The sequence below is a fragment of the Saimiri boliviensis genome, chromosome 3 (assembly GCF_048565385.1).
Source record: "Saimiri boliviensis isolate mSaiBol1 chromosome 3, mSaiBol1.pri, whole genome shotgun sequence".
Classification (NCBI taxonomy): domain Eukaryota; kingdom Metazoa; phylum Chordata; class Mammalia; order Primates; family Cebidae; genus Saimiri; species Saimiri boliviensis.
Window position 1 is genome coordinate 3,408,718 of NC_133451.1, and position 20,915 is coordinate 3,429,632.

Here is a 20,915-nt window from a genome sequence, read left to right on the forward strand (position 1 = left end):
GCAGGGAAACCCCAGTAGCAGTGAGCACCCGCATGTCCAGATTTTGGTGTCTAATACATCTTTTCTGTAGGGGGAGTCAGGTTCCATGAACAAAGACTAATTCCTTGGCTAGAATGGGGAAAATGCAGGATGAAGCTGGAGCTTTGCTTTTTTTTTTTTTTCACCAGAAAATAAGGCAGTGCTCAAGGCATGATGAAGACATATGAGCAGGATACAGGTGCCAGCCTGAAGGAGGGACTGAGCTTCCAAAAAAGAAAGGTTTTCATGGAGTATGAGCTGTGGGCTAAAAGAAAGACCCAGCAAGTCCACACAAACACAGATGAATGGCTTTGTAGTAATGGGAGGGGGGCTCCTAGAGCAGAATGTGGCTGAACAATGCACTAGGAAACCGTCAGAGGGGCTGAAGGGGACCCAGGCTGATGTGGAGCAAGACACTTACAGAGCCTCAGAGGAGTTCTTCACAAAGCTTATTATCACCAGGGAACCCTAGAAACGACAGTAGGGAAACCTCGTGCTCCAGCCACGTAATGAGAGCCAGCGTCACCCACCCTGCAGTAAACTGACACTATGCACCCCCTCAGAGGAGGTCCTGGAGGGACACCTCATGGCTTCTGGGGCATTCCAGCCAGTCACAAAGAAACATCAGCCGAGCCCAAACTGAGGGGGCAGTCCTAAAAATAACTGGCCTCCATCAGGGTTAGAACCACAGAGAGGCTGGGGAATGTTCCAGATGGAAGGAGACCTCAGACACACGGCAGCAGCCACCCTGAGTTCCACCCTGCCCTGGGGAAAAGAGCTGGAAAGGACACGATCAATGAAATTGGAAGATGGCTTGTTAAATTTCCTGACTACTTGGTTATGAAAGAGAACGTCCACATTCTTAGGAACTGTACGCTGACGTGTGTAGGGGCAAAGAGGCACACTGTCTCCACCGTGGTCTCAGAGAGTCTGGAAGAAGGTTGCGTGTGTGTGGGTGCGAGTGTGTTTGGAGGAAGGGAGAATGGGCGGCAGCGCGAGAATGACGCCGCAAGCTGGCAGGTTGCGGACATTTGGCGAACCCAGGTAACGGATATGGGGTCCCTTTCATTATCCTTGTAGTTTCTCTGCAAATTTGAAATTGTTTCAAAATAAAAAGTTGCCCCTCAAAAAATGGTGCACATTGCCTAGGAAAGGGGTGATTTTGGTGTGAACAAGGGGTTCCTGTGGCATCTCGGTGATGTGTGTCCTGGCTCCCCAAAAGCACATTGAGCTGCATTGATAGCTCTCACGTCTGGGCTCTGGCCTCTTGCCTGTCTTCACTCTCCTGGTCCTCACAGCAGCCCTGCAAGTCCCTGCCAGCTGTGCCTGGACACGGGGACAGAGGCCCGCAGGACTGTAGGGCCCCACCAAAGGGACCAGCCAGAAAGGAGCACAGAACTCACTCGCAGAGCTCAGGCCAGGCGGGCTCAGAGCCTGCACCCCCACCTCCTGCCTGGGCCGCCCTCTGAGCTGTGGGGAAGGGCTTCCTGCACCTCAGAAGCTGGAGGCCAAGAAGTACATGAAGGAAGGGTGGGCCGGACGAGGCCAGGCTCCGTCTTCTGCAGCCTTTTCAGGACTTTTTTCTTGGAAAATGTTGAGATCGATTTGATGCCTTTTTAGTGGAACTGCCATCAAGTTAGAGCTGCTCATGTGGCAGTGTCCATCCAGGCGTCGGTAGATGGGGCCAGCAAATGACACCTCCAGCCAAGCCCCGGCCAGCACCAGCTTTGTGTGTCAGTGTCGGTGGGATGGCCATGCCCATTTCTGCGGCTGCTGTCAGAGGCTGCTTGTGCCCTAACTGCAGAGACCACAACGTCCTAGAAAAACAGAGGCTGTGTCACCCACCCTCCCTGGGGAATGTTGCCGCGCCTCACCCGCGGGGTCGTGGATGTTTCCTCCAGGGGACCCAGGAGATCCTCTCAGGGATCAGGCCCTCCTTGGCCTGTGGGCAGGAGGAACAGAAAGGGGCCACCCATGCGGTGGGCAGGTCTCCTCCGGGCATGTCAGAAATGTCTGCAGGTTGGCATTCTTTGCTTTGATGTAGACATGTTCCTTATAGTTCACAGGTGGTCCAGTTTGGCATAGTTGCTTATTTCCTAACTAAATACATATTCCTGATAGCATGCTGTTTGAGTGATTACCTCCTTATTAAAAAGATAGGTTTTTAGCCGGGTGTGGCGGTGGGCACCTGTAGTCCCAGCTACTCAGGAAGCTGAGACAGAATCACTTGAACCCAGGAGGCAGAGGTTGCAGTTAGCTGAGATTGCACCACCGCGCTCCAGGCTGAGTGACAGAGCGAGACTCTCAAAAAAAAAAAAAAAAAGTTTTGTATTTATGGGACTAAAAAATTTTAAATTTAAGATGCATATGGAAATAAGAGTTAAAGGACTTCATAACTATACAAAAAGCTTACAAGTGCTTTTTTTTTCCTTTGTCACCGCTGGTTTAATAAAGTACAAATTGCTGAAGGTAGTAGCATGTTGGGAGGCCGGGTTCCATCTGCAGCGTTTTGCCGCGTGCGTGGTTACCTAGCTGTGCTCTGCCCGGCTTCAATAATTCAGGCTCTGCGGCGGCAGCGGCTGGAGGGCTGCTGTGAATAATGCATGCCTCTCCGCAAGGCTGCGTGCGACATCTCCTGTTGGCTTCCCATCCGTGAGCCGGAGCGCGGGCAGGGCAGAACCGTCTTTGTCAGCTGTGTGCTGGGATCGCCGGAGAAACTGCAATAATTTGCCCTCCTGGGAGAGTGAGCTCAGGAACAATGTCCCTGTGTGGGGCCCAAGCCTTTGCTCGGGGCCGCCCGGGCTGTGCCGGCTGACCCTGGTATGGACTCAGAGGGGTGGTTTGCGGTGCATGGTTGGAAGTATTTGGTTAAGTGGCATCACAGTGGCTCTTATCAGCTCTACCCAGGTAAAGTCCCTCGTCCCCATCTTCGCACCTTGTCGCGTTGTCTGGGGCACACTGACTTGTGTGGTCTTCAGGTATGTTTGCCGCAGGGGGATTGTGTCGGGGGCGAGGGGCCCAGAGGGGAGCCTATGCAGTGACGCATTCCGTGATCTGACTGGAGTTGTGACGTAAACGGTCAGTGTGTTTGAGATTCTGGTTTGGATGAGATAATAATGGGCCCAGGCCATGTGCTGCAGCACTAACTGCAGACTTTTAATCTTAGGGGATTAAAATTTGTAACATGTAACCTGCACGTTTGACCCACCAATGTAAACGTAGCAGCGTTTCCAGTTTGCAGCAAGTCTGTTCTAAACTTTTTCACCACGAAAGCATTTCTTTGACTCAGATGGGTCAGTTGAAAGAGGAAACCCTGCAACGATACCGTAAACCGGAGCACGTTCTCTAAGGTGGTGTTGGGATGCGGGGTGTGTTTTGTGGATGTCTTTTCTTCTTTGGCTTAGAACACAAGTGTGGGTTTTACTCACATGCTCAGCACCTGAGAATCAGGCAGGCCCCTGCAAGCAGGCCCTTGAATTACAGACATGCTGGTCTGTCCCTCTCATGTTCTGGCCTGGGAGCTGGGGTTGGAATGGTGGCTTTTGCAAGGAATTGTATTTCAGGCGAGTGCTGCTCAGTGTTCCAGGTCAGGCCTTCTGTGACTGTGCACTATTTTCCAGAGCGCAGTAAAGTGCTATGAATTGTGAACTCCAGAATTGAAAGTGGATGTCAGAGAGGAGACGACTTCTGTCGTGTGTTGAGCCACATTGCAAAGAAAAATGGTGTTCGGGGGCTCTGCAGTCACACTTGGCTTGGCTGTGTTTCTCTGAAAGTCATCTGCATGCATTTTGTCCGAATGGAATCATAAAAGTTCACCAGGAGAGCTTACGATTATAAGAACTCTGGGTGGATGTTTTCCCATAGCCCACCTATGTGGTGTGTGTTGAAAGTTATGTGTTGCTGGAGATTCCAACATCTTTCACGAATGGCTGGACTCAGTGAGTGGACACAGGAAGGTCCGTGTGTCCGGCAGGTCCCGTCCGTGCGTGCCTTTGGGAAGCTGAGGAGCTGGGTCATGAGTTTTGTGCCCTGATCCTTAGGCGGGGGTGGTGTGTGGGCAGCCAGGGCTGTGGCCTAGAGCCTTCTGTTTCTGGTTCCTCCAGGGAATGTGCCTGCTGCCTCCACTCTCCAGGCTCCCTTGCTTGAGTGGAGGCCCCCCTTGCTGTGGCCTCACACCGGCAGAGGAATTGCTGGAGCAGTCAACTGTGTCAGCACAAAGCTACTAAATGAGACTGTGAAGGGGGCGCGGCTCTCATCCCCAGCAGTGCCGGGAGCAGCTGGCAGGGCCACACCTCATGTCTTTGTAATACCAGACGAGAGCACGGACTGGACTGAAACCTCTGTCCCTTTCTTGGAAATGGTTTATTTGCAGCTAAAGCAACTCTCACTGGAGTGGGTCCTGGCGCTTGGGCAGGCCCAGGAGAGGGTTCGACGCGCACACGGCCCCCAAGCTGTGCCTGCGTCTGCTCTCTACCATGCTCCTCTATATTCGAGGCTGCGCCCTCTCAGGAGGGTCTGCCGTGTGGGTTTCTGTATAGGAAACCCTCTGCAGGACCTGAAGGGCAGGAGCGGGGGCATACCTGGGAGGCAATGCAGATTCACTGGGCGGGCACAGCTGGCACAGTGGAGCCTAGCACACCAGCTGGGTCATCATTTGCTATTTAAAATACATTAACATTTCTTTCTTGATTAGACTTTTAAAGAGTCAGCTATTGATTTGTGAGTCTTAGAAAATAATTAGTATCTGCCAAAGCTTTTGAAAATGAGGTTAGTCGGTGTACCAGTTATCTTTCTCTCAAAATTTATATTCAGTCAACATTCATGTATTCATTAATACCACAATGCACTGGCGCTTGAACTGGGAACAGCCCTGTGGGTGGCTGGCCCCACTGCTGAGGGAGGTGGGCTTGAGCCCAGATCGGTGAGTAGAGGGAGGCGGCAAGGCCTAGGGGGCGGCCAGGGAACAGCGGAGGTGGGCCTGGGGGCTGGTGTGGGACGTCCGCGTGGTACCAGGGAGAGGCCCATCTCCCCTCCACTGGCAGCAAGGGAGGCAGGCGTCACTGTGCTTGTGTGTTGGAATTGAAACACCTTTTTGTCGAGGAGCAAAAGCGTCGGCACCCACGGACGGTTGAGCTGTGCTGGCCGCAGCGTGCAGTGGGCTTCCTCTCTGCCTCCCCTGTCTTCCCGTCCTCGCCCCCACGGCCCCTCAGCTGGGCCTCCCCTAGGCAGCCCCAGGCCACCCTCCAGGCCGCCAGAGGGACCCTGCCGTCCCTTGTGCATCACTGCCCCCCAGGGTAAGCTGCGTGCTGCTCGGTGCAGGCCCCCTACTGCTCTACCCAGCTCAGCATGGCTTGTCCGGGTATGGAAGCTCTCCCTTGCTACCTGGAGGCCAGTTAACTTCTATTTCCCTCTCAGTTCTAAGCCAGCCTCTATTGTCTCAGGGAAAAAAACCTGGAAAAACGTCATGTGATGCAGATACTTCATTCATGAGGATTGCCTCATTTGTCAGCATAAAATGTAGCAAGGTTAGTGACACGGCTGCCTGGAAATCTGGGCTCACGCCATCCTCTGGAGTAGCTGGGACCACCGGTGTGCACCACCATGTCCAGCTAATTTTTAACTTATTTTCATTTTCTGTAGAGACGGGGTCTTGCTATGTTGCCCAGGCTGGTCTCAAACTCTTGGCCTCGAGTGATCCTCCCGCCTTGGCTTCCCAAAGAGGTGGGATTATAGGCATGAGCCGCGGCGTCCAGCCTGCCTGATCATATTTTTAGATAGGTAGTGTGTGCCCGTGTGCTGGAGTGGACATGGAGCAGGACCGGCACCCGAGCCCGTTTTTGAGGCAGGGCATGCCATTTCGTGTCCTGTGCCGGCGGATGTCCAGCCATCTCTGGCCTTCCATCTCCCAGCACCGGGCTGGACGTCCTGCACCCTCCCTGTGGCTGATGAACAAGTACACCCCAGCAACAGGAGCTGGCTCTAGGCATTTATGCTTTATATTTTGGTCAGCGTCATCAGAGGGGACGGTCCGCGTTTGCTCCTCCCAGCAGGTCAGGGGGTGCTTCTTGGCTCAGACGTCGCTGACACCATGATCTTGGCCGGGAGGATGGCTGGAAACCGCCTGTGAGTGTCCAGGTGCCTGCTCCTACTTGGTGGCCGCCTGGACCTCTCTTTTCCTTTTGGTTTGTTGACGGTTTACTTCTTGGAGTCTGGGTGCTCTGATGTAGAAAGGGAGCCTGCCCGCCACCTGTGCCCCACAGTTTCCTGTCTGGGGACTTGGCTCATGGTGCTTCTCCCTATCGAGATTTGCGCCTCTGCGCCATGCACCGTATCAATGTTGTCTTCGTGGCTCAGGATTCATGTCTTCCTTCTGGAGGCTTTCCTCAGTCCAGTGTTTTAAAAATTATCCCACATTTTCTTCTGGTATTTCTCTAATTTCCATTGAAATCTTTGGTTCATTGGGATTTGCTTCAGTGTGTGCTGGAAGGAAGAGACCCAACTAGACTGGTTTCAGAGGTCATCTTCCCCGCGTGGCCCACCCACTACCCTGATTAGGATGGAGACACTCAGGGTCTGTTTCTGTACTCTGCTGTGTCCTGCGGGTGACACTGATTTTGTCCCATGCGTGTTTGGGATTGGGGTCCGTGTGTGCTCACCTGTTAGGTCGGCCTGGCCCTGTGTGTTTGGGATTGGGGTCCGTGTGTGCTCACGTGTTAGGTTGGCCTGGCCCTGTGTGTTTGGGATTGGGGTCCGTGTGTGCTCACGTGTTAGGTTGGCCTGGCCCTGTGTGTTTGGGATTGGGGTCCGTGTGTGCTCACTTGTTAGGTTGGCGTGGCCTGGCCCTGTGTGTTTGGGATTGGGGTCCGTGTGTGCTCATGTGTTAGGTTGGCCTGGCCCTGTGTGTTTGGGATTGGGGTCCGTGTGTGCTCACGTGTTAGGTTGGCTCGGCCTGGCCCTGTTGCTGGTCTCATTTGTTCCCCTCGTTTCCCGTGTAGCTTTCCACAGGGGCTTCACGCTCCACTGTGTAGTGCTAACAAGACACCCATAGGCAAGTATCGGTGTGATATGTCCGTTTAGAGAGAATTCCTGCCTGTGATGTTTTGCCTGCCCCCCGTCCCCTGGTGACAGGATACTAGGCAAGCACAGAGGGTGGGCCTCCTCCCAGGACCGCTGCCCCAGAGAGAGTGGGTGTGCAAGTGAGTGTATGCGTGAGAGTTTCACACCTGACTTACATGCAGAACGGGGTGCTTGCCATGTGGGAAGTTTTGGATGTTGGGATTCTTTAAGCAAAGCATTTCCAGATGGTTCTGTAGACATGGTGGCAGGATGCTGGGTACAGAGGGAGCCTCACATAGCCCCCGTCCTTCTGTCCTTGGTCCCAGCACTCCTGGCTTGGCCGCCCTGTCCTGAGTGTGAGCGCCAGTGTGTGTCCTCTCACAGTGCATGCTGCACCTCCCACCGCAGTGCGGAGTCAGGGCTTCCGCACCAGCCCCAGGGCAGGCCTTTGAGTCTTCAGTGCCTGCTGGCGGCCTCTGCGGTCACACATTTTATCTCATAGATCTACAGCATGGTGGATTCAAGGAAACAGTCACACTGTGTGTTTCTATCCTATCCTAGAACTTCCTTTCAGTCTTATTTTAATTTTTTTCTATAGTAGTTTAACTTATTTGATTACTCTTTGACTTTTTCTTTTTTAATCTAAATGCTCTTTGCGCTTTGGATGACTCCTGCCAAGCATGGCCTCTGGCTGCCTTGCTGACCATTACGGATGCTGTTGGATCAAATCCCTGGTTTGCTCTCCTGGTCCCTAGGGGTCCACTTTTCTCTAGATTAGCAGGGCTCACACCGTGGCCTCCTTGGAAGCCCTCTGGCCAGGCCTCTGCCTGTTGCCGAGTGCACGTCTGCAGATTGGGCATAATCTACAAGGTTTAGTGTTGTTTCTGCCAGAGAGGAGTCAACGCCGCCTCACTGACCCCCTTCCTGGTTGCTGCTAGTAAGATGTGTTTTATTTACTTATTTATTTTCGAGATGGGGTTTCACCCCTGTTACCCAGGCTGGAGTGTAATGGCGCAATCTCGGCTCACCACAATCTCCACCTCCCAGGTTCAAACAATTCTCCTGCCTCAGCCTCCCGAGAAGCTGGGATTACAGGCACGCGCCACCATGCCTGGCTAATTTTGTATTTTTTTAGTAGAGACGGGGTTTCACCATGTTGGCCAGGCTGGTCTCGAACTCCCAACCTCAGGTGATCCACCTGCCTCAGCCTCCCAAAGTGCTGGGACTATAGGCATGAGCCACCAAGATGTATTTTAATTGTTGGCTTCCAGCTGGAGCCAGTTAACTCGTCCACTGGGATCAGTCCTGTGGCGTGACTTTGAGACAGTGCCAGCCTGGGCAGCTTATTCTGCATACTGTGCTGCAGGAGGCTGGTGAAGGAGCAGGAGGGAAACAGCATATTTTATGATGCTGCTGAGAGGTTTCTGTGAGGCTGCTCTGTCACTCAGCTGCGTTCCATAAAGCTGCGGCAGAAAACTAAGCCCAAAGCCCAGGGCATCCTAACAGTACAGGTTTAGTGGCCAGCCACCCTCTCACACGTCGTCGGTGGTCAGCAGGGCGTGGCTCAGCTGGAGGCTAAGGACAGCACCTGTGGGACACACTGTGCTCATGGAGGAGACACATGTGCTCTGGCAGAGTGGGTGGCGGTCCCTGAGGCTGGGCTCACAATGGGCAGTATCCCTCCCTCTTGGGCTCAGGCCAGGCTGCACACCACACTGCTCGTATCAGGTGGACAAGGGTGATGAATGGGGACTTCCTGGGCACGTCCCTTCTCTTTATTCAAGAGCTTAGGAGATGCTGGGAACCAAAGTCCATTGAGGGCCATTTTGCAGACACGTCAGGCAGGAGCCAGCACCCTAGGGTGCGTGCTGTGCCATATCTCACATCGGGTCCCCTGTAGATAAGTTGCTAGGCGGACATGCATGGCTGAGGGTCCAGCTCTGGACACTGTGCCTGAGCATTTTGTGTTGAGAAGGAGCCCACATGCAGAGCAGTGTGCAGTCACGGCTCTGTGGGCTCCACATTGGAGGGTGATCCTTGTGCCCCCTTGGACTCTGTGTACTCTCCCCCGAGGGCACCCCGGGTCGGGATGTAACACACGTGGGGTCCACGGCGCCCGGCTGCTTTTGCTCCCAGTCCATTTGGGCAGTGCCTCCCTGCTGGGCATGGTCTTAGTGCCCCATATGTGCTCATGTTTTTGTGTAAGGTTAGTTGCTTTTCCTGTTCAACTCTGTGACTGTGTTGTTTGGGCAAGTGTGCACGTGTGAGTCTATGAGTGTGCGTGCAAGGGTGTTGTGTGAGCATGCACATGTGAATGTGTGTGTGTGCTCACATGCACACATGTGGAGACATGCAGGTTGGGGTCTGTGTTTCGTTTCCTGCCTGTTTGAACTGAACAGGTATTCGAGGGAGCAGAGCTTGCTTTGTGTCCCGGGGCCTCCCACGGGTGGGCAGAGCGCTCGCTGGGCTGGGCGGAGGGCCGGGGTGCACGTGCTGTCTGTGCTGGTCCCGCAGAGCTGACAGGCGCTGACCTGAAGGACTGCGTGAGCAACAACAGCCTGAGCAGCAATGCCAGCCTCCCCAGCGTGCAGAGCTGCCGGCGCCTGCGTGAGAGGAGGGTCGCCAGCTGGGCTGTGTCCTTTGAGCGCCTGCTACAGGACCCTGTTGGTGTCCGCTACTTCTCTGTGAGTAGGGAAGATCCTGGGCCAGCGGGACAGTCTGTGGTCTGCAGAGACAATGGAGCAGGATCTGCGGCCCGCCCTAGAGACAGCGGCACCCTGCGGGCCCCGAGCAGCCCTGAGGCACAGGTCTCCCCTCCCTGGACCGCTGCCCTCTCAAGAGCCCAGAGGAGGGTGGGTTGAGTCCTGCCCCTGGTTCTGCCCCACAGAGAGTCCCCTGCCTTCTTGATCTCTGCAGGGGTCTCTGCAGCCCGCAACACTGGAGCTTCCTGTGTGCATTCAGGAGCCAGGTGCCTGCTGCCAGCTCTTCAAAGAGATGTTTTACTTTTGGAGAAACAGCTGGAAGCAGCAGTGCGGTTCTGTAAAGTGCTGGGCAGCAATGAGGTCCTTGGGCAGCTCCCCAAGCAGCCTGTGACCCCATGGTTTCTGTAGAAGGGAAGTAGGAAGAAAGCAGGACTCTGTGTCAATGTTAATGGATGGTGTTTTTCTTAGGATTTTCTAAGGAAAGAATTCAGTGAAGAAAACATTTTATTCTGGCAGGCCTGTGAATATTTTAATCATGTTCCTGCACATGACAAAAAAGAGGTAAGTCCCCACTGGGAAGTAGGGGCTGTGGGAGAGCAGCGTGGTCTCATTCGGGGCTGGCTTAGCGCGCACTGAGTAGCCAGAGCGTTGGAAAATGGGTGTTAACTATTTCCACATGGCTTGAAAAAAAATCATTTCTTTTTCAGAATAAATTTAAATATACGTGATATTTAATTTTGCCTAAACATGGTTTGTATAAACGCCCTCGGCCACAGCTCTCACTGGCAGATGGGCTATCTTTCAGTGTGGTGGAATTCAGAGGAAGGAATGTGTATTTAGAGGAATTTGAAAGAAAATCTGAGGCAGGAGAGCATCCCAGGCCATGGGTTTCATAGCTTCTCCTCCTGCGCCTGGTGGGAGGTGCAGGAGAAGCCTGGGAGGATGCCTCAGCCTCATCTGGCTGCTGTTTTTGCAGTCGGCCTGTGGCACAGCTTCCAGGCTCTGGGGCTACTTTCATCTGCTCGCGATGCTCCGAGCGGGCCGTTCTCCTGCGCTGTCACCTCGCTAAGACCACGTGTGCGTATCGACACACAGCAGTATTGCCTCTGCACAGCTGCTGCTGGGCTAGCCCAGGCCTTTGGGACACTTTGAGTATCCGTTTAAACAATCGTCAGGGAGCCCATTCAGTGCTGCTGCATTCTGGCTGCACTGTTATTTATTCAAGCAAGAGGTATTTCGTGGGGCCATGAGAACACATCTGTCGTGCCTGGGGGTGTCGGGCCTGGGCCTGCAGCGCTAGCGCGGGGAGAGGAAGCTGTCCAGGGCTGCTCAGGCGTCTTTCCTGTCAGCTTTCCTACAGGGCCCGGGAAATTTTCAGTAAGTTTCTGTGCAGCAAAGCCACCACCCCAGTCAACATCGACAGCCAGGCCCAGCTAGCAGACGATGTCCTCCGTGCACCTCACCCGGACATGTTCAAGGAGCAGCAGCTCCAGGTAACCCCAGGCCGCGGGAGCTTGTGGAGAGCCCAGACTAAGGCTCGGCGTATATGGTCCACCTTCAAAGAACACATGCCACCAGGCGGGTCAGTGTTTTGAGAGCATCACAGATGTGGGTGGAGAAACGCAGACAGGAAGTGGTGGTCTCAGCAGAGCCATGAGGAAAGACGTCTTGAACCACGCTGTGCCTGTCCGAAGTGACCCGGCTGTTCACACTGTGCGTGTGCATCTGTGTGAAATGACACCTTCATGGTGATGGCGTATCGCATGTGCGGTTTTACAGTTGGGGAGTTCACTGTGGTGATGTGCACGAGACCCCATGATGTTCGAGCCGTGCCTCTGCATGTCGCTGCGGCACGTGGGTGATGTTCGCAGAAGCGTAGGGTGGCATTTTCAAGGCAGTCTGCTGTTAGATCCCAGTTGCTTTTGGTTTTAATCTCATTTAACAAAATAAAATTTCTCTGGAGTCCGCTCATGCTGCTTAGCTTCTGTAAGTTGTCAGAATTCACTAATTTTAAGAGTGATAAAGGCTGGTTTTTGATGAGATAGAAGGCTCAGATATGAAGGCACACTGGAAATAACTCTGTAGTACCCTCAGGGCTGGCAGGGAAAGTGGGCTGCAATGATGTTTTTTGGAACTGGGCCAGTGGTGGCCTGCAGGTTGCCACGCAGCTCTGAACCTGCAGCCGCGGGTCCGGGTCCCCCTGTGATTGTCCTGCCTTACGTCTCCTCCCCAGATCTTCAATCTCATGAAGTTTGATAGCTATACTCGCTTTCTGAAGTCCCCGCTGTACCAGGAGTGCATCCTGGCAGAAGTGGAGGGCCGAGCACTCCCAGACTCGCAGCAGGTCCCCAGCAGCCCGGTCTCAAAGCACAGCCTCGGTTCAGACCACTCCAGTGTGTCCACGCCAAAAAAGGTGACCTCCCCGAGGCTGGCCTCACACCCCTGTGGGCTGTGTGTCATCCGCTGAGAGCTGTTCTGTGGGAGGTAAAGAGAGGCCCTGTCGGCTTCTTCACCAGTGGCAGGTGACGCTCCATGCTGGAAAGTTCCAGCTGCTGTTTCTGGAGTCCTGTCAGGACCACACTATGACCCACGGAAGCATCGATGCCATCCCATAGAGTGCTTGGTTACAGCTCAGTATCGCCTCCTTTGCATTTATGTGATAGTAAAATAACTTCACAGCGTTTTAACCAAGGTTTCCATTTGATGACAGTTAAATGGAAAATCAAAATCCGGGCGATCCCTGAACGAAGAGCTGGGAGATGAGGACAGCGAGAAGAAGCGGAAAGGCGCGTTTTTCTTGTGGTCGCGGACCAGGAGCACTGGGAGGTCCCAGAAGAAGAGAGAGCACGGGGACCACGCAGACGGTTTGTGGGGTGGCCCTTGGGCTGCGATGTCCAGGCCAGCCAGCTGTGTCCCCACCCAGGCTGCTGCTCTGGGGTTGGTGATGACCTTGGGCCATGTGTGCAGTGAGAGGCCGGGCCGGCAGGTCGAGGAAGCTTGTCTGAGCAAATGCGGAATGCCGCTGTGTCTAGGGACACGACCTGTCAGCCAGCCAGAGGAGGGCAGCAGGGCCGTGCCAGAGTCTTCCAGAGAAAAGGGCTCCGTACGCTCCAGCCTATTCCCACCTCAGGCCTTTCCGCCCACAGTGGCGGATGAACATCTGTGTCCTCTCCTGCTTTTCACTGTAAAAGGAACAGGTGCTTCTGGTCGAAAACGTGGAGAATACAATCGAGTGAAAACAGGAACACACAAATGTACTTTTGGGCGTCTACCCTGACGGCAGCTTGCTTCTGTCCGGGGCTTTTTCCTGGGTAGCTGTCAGTGCCGATGTGCCTTTTACACATGTGTGCTCTTCGTGAGTGTAGTAGTGTAGCTGGTGTAGCGAGCACTTTTCAAGTTAAGATTGTTTGGTATTGGATATCGGGGCTGCCCGTTCTAGATGCTGTGTCCCTTTTTTCTCTTGCGCGTGTCTAAGACTCCCTGCAACAAAAGTTAGGCAGAGAGATGGCTCCCAGGGCACCAGGGGCGGGGCTGCAGGGCCCTTGGTGGCTCCCGCCTGAGCTCTAGATGCTAGCCTGCTGGTGTTGGTGGGTGGCACGGCAGAGGTCATGGAGTTGCCCATGCTGAAGGCTGGCAGAGATGAGGCCGTTCTGTACCAGGTGCTGAAAAGCACACAGGGGAAAGCTGGGAAGATTTTCTTCTCTAGAGATTTTTGAGGAAGGGAATGAGTGTCCTGCCTGAACGTAGGGGGCTGGTGCTAAGCCGGGGGTCTCCAAGTTTAAATCTGTCAGTGACGTGATTGTGCTAGCATAGCCGGTACAGCTCTGGCGGAGGCAGGTGAGCGGGGTGCTCTGCGCTCCCCTGCTGCAGCTCTCTGTGCCTGCTGTCCTCGCCAAGCCCTTGGTGCATGGCTGCTCCCCGCCTGCATGGGGCAGCATTGTGCCCGGGGTGTGGAGGGAGACACTGGCGAGGGCATGGGCTTGGTGTGGGCAGCCCTGAGCTCCAGGCCATGCTGCGAGGTGCCCTTCTCCAAGCAAAGGCAGCTGGGAGTAGTAGAGTTCATCTTTGTGGGACGCCACCTGGGAGACAGACACCGTCTTATTAGATGGGCCAGGCCTCCCGAGTACCTGGGAGATGGGGGAGTGTTCGCTCCAGACACTTGCCCCTGTCCCCACACCTGGTGGATCTGAAAAGGGCTTTTATAACCCTGATAGGGCTGGGTGTGGTGGCTCACACCTGTAATCCCAGCACTTTGGGAGGCTGAGGCAGGCGGATTGCCTGAGCTCCAGAGTTAGAGACCAGCCTGGGCAACATGGTAAGGCTCTACTAAAAATACAAAAAATAAATAAATAAGAGGGGCCAGGTGCGGTGGCTCACACCTGTAATCCCAGCACTTTGGGAGGCTGAGGTGGGAAGATCACCTGAGGTCAGAAGTTCAAAACTACCCTGGCCAACGTGACAAAACCCTTTCTCTACCAAAAATAACAAAATTAGCCAGATGTGATGGTGCGTGCCTGTAACCCCAGCACTTGGGAGGTTGAGGCAGGAGAATCACTTGAACCCTGGAGGTGGAGGTCAGGATTGCGGGAGCCAAGATTGTGCCACTGCACTCCAGGCTGGGCAACAGACTGAGACTCCATCTCAAAAAAAAAAAAAAAAGAAAAAGAAAAAATTAGCTGGGTGTGGTGGTGGGCACCTATAGTCCCAGCTACTTAGAAGGCTGAAGCATGAGAATCACTTGAACCTGGGAGGCAGAGGTTGCAGTTAGCTGAGAACTACAGTCCAGTTTGGGCAACAGAGCAAGACTGTCTCAAAAAAAAAAAAAAAAAAAAAAAACAAACCAAAAACTGAAACCTTGATAGCAGTGGGGCATGGTGGCTCATGCCTTTAAATTCCAGTGCTTTGGGAGGCCTAGATGTGGAGATGAGCTGAGTCTAGGAGTTCAACACCAGTCTAGGCAACATAACAAGACACTTATCTCTACAAAATTTTAAAAGTCGGCTTAGTGTGGTGGCGCACCAGTAGTCCTAGCTATTGGGGAGGCTGAGGTAGGAAGAGTGCTTGGGCCCAGGAGTTGGAGTCTGCAGTGAGCTATGATTGTGCCACTGCACTCTGGCCTGAGGGACACAGCAGAGCCTTGTCCCTAAAATACACAAAGCACCAAAAATAAAACCCTGACTGCAGGCACTCCCCAGAACCAGCACATTCTGATCTTGGCCCAGGATTTGGCCTAGGAATCTGTTGTTACGGAAGGTGGCTGCAGGCTGGAGGCCAGCAGATCTGGGAGCTGCCTTCTCTTCCCCGCTCAGGCCCCAGAGGCCATGTGCCGCAGCATGGTTTGACAGCAGGTTCTGTTTAACAGTCCTTTCTGTCAGAATGTTCATGATTTGTAGCTTAGCCTAAGAATATATTTAGTTGAGGTTGGTGATAATTGACACTTGATTATGGTTCACGTCAGGATGTCAGAGGACAAGGACGTGGACTGAGTGGGTCCGAGGCCGCATGCGACTGAGAGCGCTGGCCACTGCCACAGTGAGGGGTTTGCAGTTAGGCCCAGAGACTACACCTGGGGATGAAAACTCCAGATCAAATGGAGGAGAGGCCCAGCCAGGACATGCACCTGCATGCGTGCTGTGTAGCTGCATGGACTGATGTGACTGGTTGGGCACCTGCCATGAGCCCAGCACGTTTTGGAGCCAGGATGTGGCAGTGGACAGGGCAGAGGGTGGCTCTTGCATGGTGGGAAGAGCCGCGTTGGCCCCTGACTGGCTTCCAGGGTTAGGAAGACACACATGACTCATCTCTGCCAGGCAAGGCGAGGCGGTGCTTGGGAGGGACTTCCTGGCGTCTCTCCATCTGTTTAGCTTTAAGGGGGCAGAGGGTTGGGAGACGTGACCAAATAGATGGGGCTCTGATTGACATGAATCACTGTGTTTTCCCCATTAAGAGCCCCTGCATGCCAATGGAGGACTGTGTCGCCGAGAGTCCCAGGGCTCTGTGTCCTCTGCGGGGAGCCTGGACCTGGTGAGTCACTGTCTCGTCTTGTCCCTCAGGCCTCAGGGCTGCCCCCACCAGCTGACTGCTGACCTCCCTCCCATGGAAACCCGTGTTTACAAAACCCAGCATTCATTCTGTAAAGCTGGGCTATGAGGCTCAGGCGCCGGCCCAGGAGCAATGGCAAAGTGCAGGCTGGCCCAGGGCCTCATCAGGCCCCAGCCTTGCGGTTCTCCAACCTAGGGTTCCTGAGATGGCACAAAAACTATGATTTACACAAGGGAGGGAACTAAAAGTATCTTTGGGTTTATTTCCTAAATCCTTCTGTTGTGATTTAATGAAGATATCTTGAACTCCCACGAGGAATAAGCAGAGGCTTTGAGAGCAGGCGCTCCTATCTCACCGCGGGAGATCCCATCCACTCTCGCGCTGCAGGCTTTGCGCCTCTGTCTGCCGGCCACTTGTCTGGCCTGCACTCTCTCTCACGCCTGCTCACTGCTTGGCTGGTGCTTGTCCTGGCCCCAGTTTCCAGCAGATGAGGGAGATGAGTGGGTACAGCCGGGACTCATGAGCTAGCTAGGTTTTGTTGGATAGGAATTTTGGAAAACCTCACTGGTTGCCAGCATCCTAGTCATTTGAAATTTTCTGGCAGTAATTAATGTAGAATATAATTTCTCTTCAGTCGTTCCAAATAACACTGGAAGCTATAGGATTTACCAAGTTTCAGCTCTGCTGCCTAATACCTCCTACCCCCAAACTCAGAGGCTTAAAATGATTACTATTGTGCTGTGTCTCTGGGTCAGCTTGGTGGTTCTGCCCATTCTGGCCAGTCTTGCTGTGTGTTTCTGCTTACCTGGCACATGAGCCAGCTGGCTGGACCCAGAGGCCCTTAGTTGCATAGCTGGCCCTTGTTGGCCCTTGGCTGGGGCAGGAGCACCGACAGGACCCCTCATTTGCCTCACTCAGCGGGCCAGTTCACCCCATCCCACAGCCGTCTCAGGGACCCTGACAGTGAGCAGAGCAGGATGGCCTCTGGAGGCCCAGGCTCAGAGCTGCTCATTCTGCCCACCCGGGTCTGGGCTGACTCCACCTCTTCATGGGAGGAGCCACAAAGGTATATTGTGAGGGGTACGGACAAAGGGAAGGAGATGGTTGGGACCATTTGTGCAGCCAGCCTGCCACTGCACAAACTAGTTTCCTGAAATCATGCTCAGGAGAAGAGCCCTAGACTACCAGAAGGCAGTGATAACTAAGTAACAGGCCAGGTGAGGTTGACATCAGAACGGTGGTGTGCACGGGGAGCTGTGTAGACAGAGGATGGGGCTGGAACCCAGAGCCCCAGGAGGGAGTGATCCACACAGGCAGCTTCAGTGGGCCCCACAGGACGGCTCTGCTTCTGGACGTGCCCACTGAGCAGAGCCACATAAGGGCCCGTGCTGTCTTGAGCATGATGGCCAGTGAGGCCCAGAGCTGAGAGGACGATGACTGTGCTCCCATGTTAATCCACAACACCCAACACCTTAGGCAGTGTGGACTGAGCCTGAGAGGTGTGCACCTGTGGAGCTGCAGGTGGGGCGGTGGCAGGGCGCCAGCTCCCCAGCACAAGCAGCCTGAGCCTGGGCTGCCCCAAAAGGTGCCCTGGGAGCTGCAGGTGAGGGCGCCAGCCTTCCCAGTACCAGCAGCTTGGGCCTGGGCTGCCCTGGGAGGCACCCCGCACCCCGGTGACGCTGGCGCCTGCACAGCTGTTTGTCTCCCTGCTCCCCAGTCGGAGGCCTGCAGGACCCTGGCGCCCGAGAAGGACAAGGCCACCAAGCACTGCTGCATTCACCTCCCAGATGGGACATCCTGTGAGGTAGCTGTCAAGGCGGGCTTCTCCATCAAGGAGATTCTGTCCGGACTCTGTGAGCGGCATGGCATCAACGGGGCAGCCGCAGACCTCTTCCTGGTGGGCGGGGACAAGGTACTGACCCGCCTGTCCTTCATGCTGCCCCTAGGCCATGGCCTGCCCACTGCTTGTCCCTCAGCTTTGCCAGAGTCCTCCGGCTGCCCCGCCTCTGCTCCTCATTTCAGCAGTGCCTGGGGTGGAGGCTGGGTGATCTGAACTGAGCTCTCTGCTGGGAGCATTTTGCATGTGGGTGCTAGGTTGGTGTGGAAAAAGTGATCGCTTTCTTTGGATGGCTATTTTTGAAGCTGCTCTTTTGCTCTGCACAGCTGTGCACCTGGGGCACAACGTTCTGCCTTTTGGGGGCTGCCTGCTGTGCCCACGTTGATTCTGGTCCTTTGTTCTCCAGCCTCTGGTGCTGCACCAAGACAGTAGCATCCTGGAGTCAAGGGACCTGCGTCTAGAAAAGCGCACCTTGTTCCGGTGAGAGGAAGATGCTGTTGTCACCTGAGATTCCCGGAGCCCGCCCGGGTGCCCACTACCTGCTGGTCTCTGCGCTTAGCGGGTAGCCTGTGCTACCTCAGTGGGTGCTCCATGCTGGGCTACGATGGGGTGTCGGTGGGGGTGGTGGAGGTCCACATGAGGCAGCCTCCTGCAAGCCCAGGGGTGAGAGGGGCCCTCTCCCTCCAGCCGCGTGAACAGGGCTGCCCTGGCCTGGTGAGCACAGCCCCCTAAGATGCGGAGAGGGAGGGGCGGAGTGCTCTCTCAGGGCGGATGCCCCACAGGTAGCCAGGCTGCTCTGCAGGACGCTGCTGTCACGGAAGGAGGAGGCCACAGCCCTGGCTTGGCCTGGCATTTCCCATGTGGAGGAAGGCACTTGCTGACCAGCTGGGGGTTGAGGGCGGCCTGGGACTGTGCTGTCGTTGTGCTCGTGAGGCTGAGCTCCTAATGAGGGCTGACATGAGTTTGTAGTTAATTTTTCCATCCCCCACCAGGCTGGATCTTGTACCGATTAACCGGTCAGTGGGACTCAAGGCCAAGCCCACCAAGCCCGTCACGGAGGTGCTGCGGCCCGTGGTGGCCAAATACGGGCTGGACCTCGGTGGCCTGCTGGTGAGGCTGGTGAGTACTGCATGGGCGTCGGCACCACGGGAACTATCTGTTCCCTTTGGCAGCCTCTGTGTTGTTCGCTGAAGAGGACACACCTGCAAGTGGTCTCTTCCCCCTATCTGGTTGTTCCCCTGGAGGAGAGGACACAGCCTCTGCCATCCACGGTTCTGGTTCTGTGCAGTGGAAGCCATCATGGTTTCTTTCCAAAAATAATTGATATTTGAGATGTGGTTTTGCTCCAGGAAGGCCAAACTGGGAAACCAACCAACCCTGGAATATCCCCGACCACTGGCAAATGTGATCAGATAACGGAGTGCAGATGGCCCCGCCCCCACTGCACCTGCTGGACATGGGCATTGTGCTGGTGGCCCAAGTGCACGGTCACATGTGCGTGTCCCGATTCTCACCTGCACTTTAGATTTCAGAACGCAGCTGACGTTTACAGCCTACGCCATTATGTTGTGGATGGGGTTAGGAAACAAAACCCCGCTGGGGGTGGTGACAGCAGGCACTGGGTGGGCCACGAGAGACAGGGAGAGCTGGGCCTCACTGGGTGTGCTCTGGAGCCTGGGGGTTTAGGGCACAGTGTCTGCCTTGCCTTCTTTCCTTGTCAACTTTATTAGAGCAATGATTTCAAGTATTTTCAGGATTTTAATTTTCCCTGAAACTGCACTCAGAAGTATTCAATGTGTTCACTTTGAAGTGAACAAGAAGAGCCTATTAAATTATTTACAGACACCAGCTCCAAGGGTGACCTGAAGCCTCTTCCCTGCACTGTGGGGTCCATCCTGGAGTCTGGAAATCTGCGGGTCGGAGACAGACTGGGCCTGGCTTCCAGTGTGTCCCTGTGGCCGGCTCTGGAGACCCTAAGCAAGTGCTTAGCCCCGGAGGTCACAGTGTCCCTGTCTGTAATATTGGTCATGGCAGCACGCTCGTGGCGTTGTTAGGAGGCGCCAGGGCGGACGGCTGGCTGCGGTCAGGCTCGTTCCTGTGAGCTGCAGCCCTCGGCTGCCAAGGTCTCCAGGCCAGGCAGGGTTAGGCTGTGGGGGCTGTGAAGGATTCGTGTGGAATGGGTTGTTTGGGATGTGGCTTTTTCTTGGATGCTTTCTCCTGACCTCTCCAGTGAATTCCTGGGCCCCCTATGCCCACGAATGTGGTGGAGGAAGCGGGACCTGGGGCAGCTCCTCTGCTTCGCCCCCAGGGCCCACCACACCCACCCGGTGAACCAGCCCCTTCAGGAGCTCAGAGCCTCTCCCGCCTGGCATTGGATGGCTGCTGTTCCCCTGACTGACAGATTGTGAATGCCAAACAAGTTGATTTGTGATTATGGCAGGCAAAGAGTCAGACTCTGCCAGAGGAGAGCTCCAGCCCAGACAAGAGCTCCAGCTCTGCAGCTGCTGCCCCTGCACTCCAGCCTCAGACCTGCTCCTGCAGTTGTCTGTCTGCTTCCTTGTTTACAAAGGAGAATATCTGCTCTCAGTATCCCCTCCTAGCAGTGTTCAAGGATTGGTGAGCGGGTTTTTAGGGAGGCTACCATCCAGGTTGTGAGCAATGTGAGACTTTTACGAGCTTCAGTTCCTATTTCAGAGTATTTTCATGCATTTGAAAGCATTAAATGTGTGGGTGAAGGTGCTTCTGGGGTTCACACGTGTTGCGCTGCCGCTGGGCCTTGGAGGGGGCTGGTGCAGAAGGTGCTGCCCATGCAATTCCTCAGGGCACTGCTCCCCGGGGCCAGCCACGGTGATCAGCGTTAGTTACCCATGTCAGGAGCCTGGCCCAGCCCCAGCCCGTGTGCATGAGTCAGGCGGGCCTCACCTCGGGGCCGTCTCCTTCGTGACTCCATTGAGCCGAGGATGGTTGTGCGGTCGGGTGGGATCACACACACCTGTTCCCTGAAGTTCCAATTCGGGTAAATTATTCAGTGCCTATCTCTGCCCTAGAGTGGAGAGAAGGAGCCCCTGGACCTCGGTGCCCCTATATCAAGTCTGGACGGACAGCGGGTTGTCTTGGAAGAGAAGGAGCCTTCCAGAGGAAAGGGTGAGTAAGGCCGGCACAGGGGAGGGGGCGGGCGGGGCTGGCACAGGGGGGAGGGGGAGTGAGGCCAGCACAGGGGAGGGGGCTGGAGGGCTGGCACAGGGGAGGGGGCTGGAGGG

General features: G+C 54.9%; 1 protein-coding gene across 4 annotated transcripts in view; it reads left to right on the top strand.

Moving 5' to 3' along the window:
• The window catches only part of RGS12 (regulator of G protein signaling 12), a 160,771-nt gene that overhangs the window by 126,493 nt on the left and 13,363 nt on the right, over positions 1-20,915 (top strand). For all 4 annotated transcript variants that reach the window (XM_039468199.2, XM_074395815.1, XM_039468200.2 and 1 more), the window contains 10 exons: positions 9,589-9,758; positions 10,245-10,337; positions 11,126-11,269; positions 12,010-12,189; positions 12,487-12,640; positions 15,724-15,800; positions 17,536-17,730; positions 18,062-18,135; positions 18,648-18,774; positions 20,703-20,799. In XM_039468199.2, the coding sequence (XP_039324133.1) occupies positions 9,589-9,758; positions 10,245-10,337; positions 11,126-11,269; positions 12,010-12,189; positions 12,487-12,640; positions 15,724-15,800; positions 17,536-17,730; positions 18,062-18,135; positions 18,648-18,774; positions 20,703-20,799 (1,311 nt within the window). The remainder of the gene's footprint in view (positions 1-9,588; positions 9,759-10,244; positions 10,338-11,125; positions 11,270-12,009; positions 12,190-12,486; positions 12,641-15,723; positions 15,801-17,535; positions 17,731-18,061; positions 18,136-18,647; positions 18,775-20,702; positions 20,800-20,915) is intronic.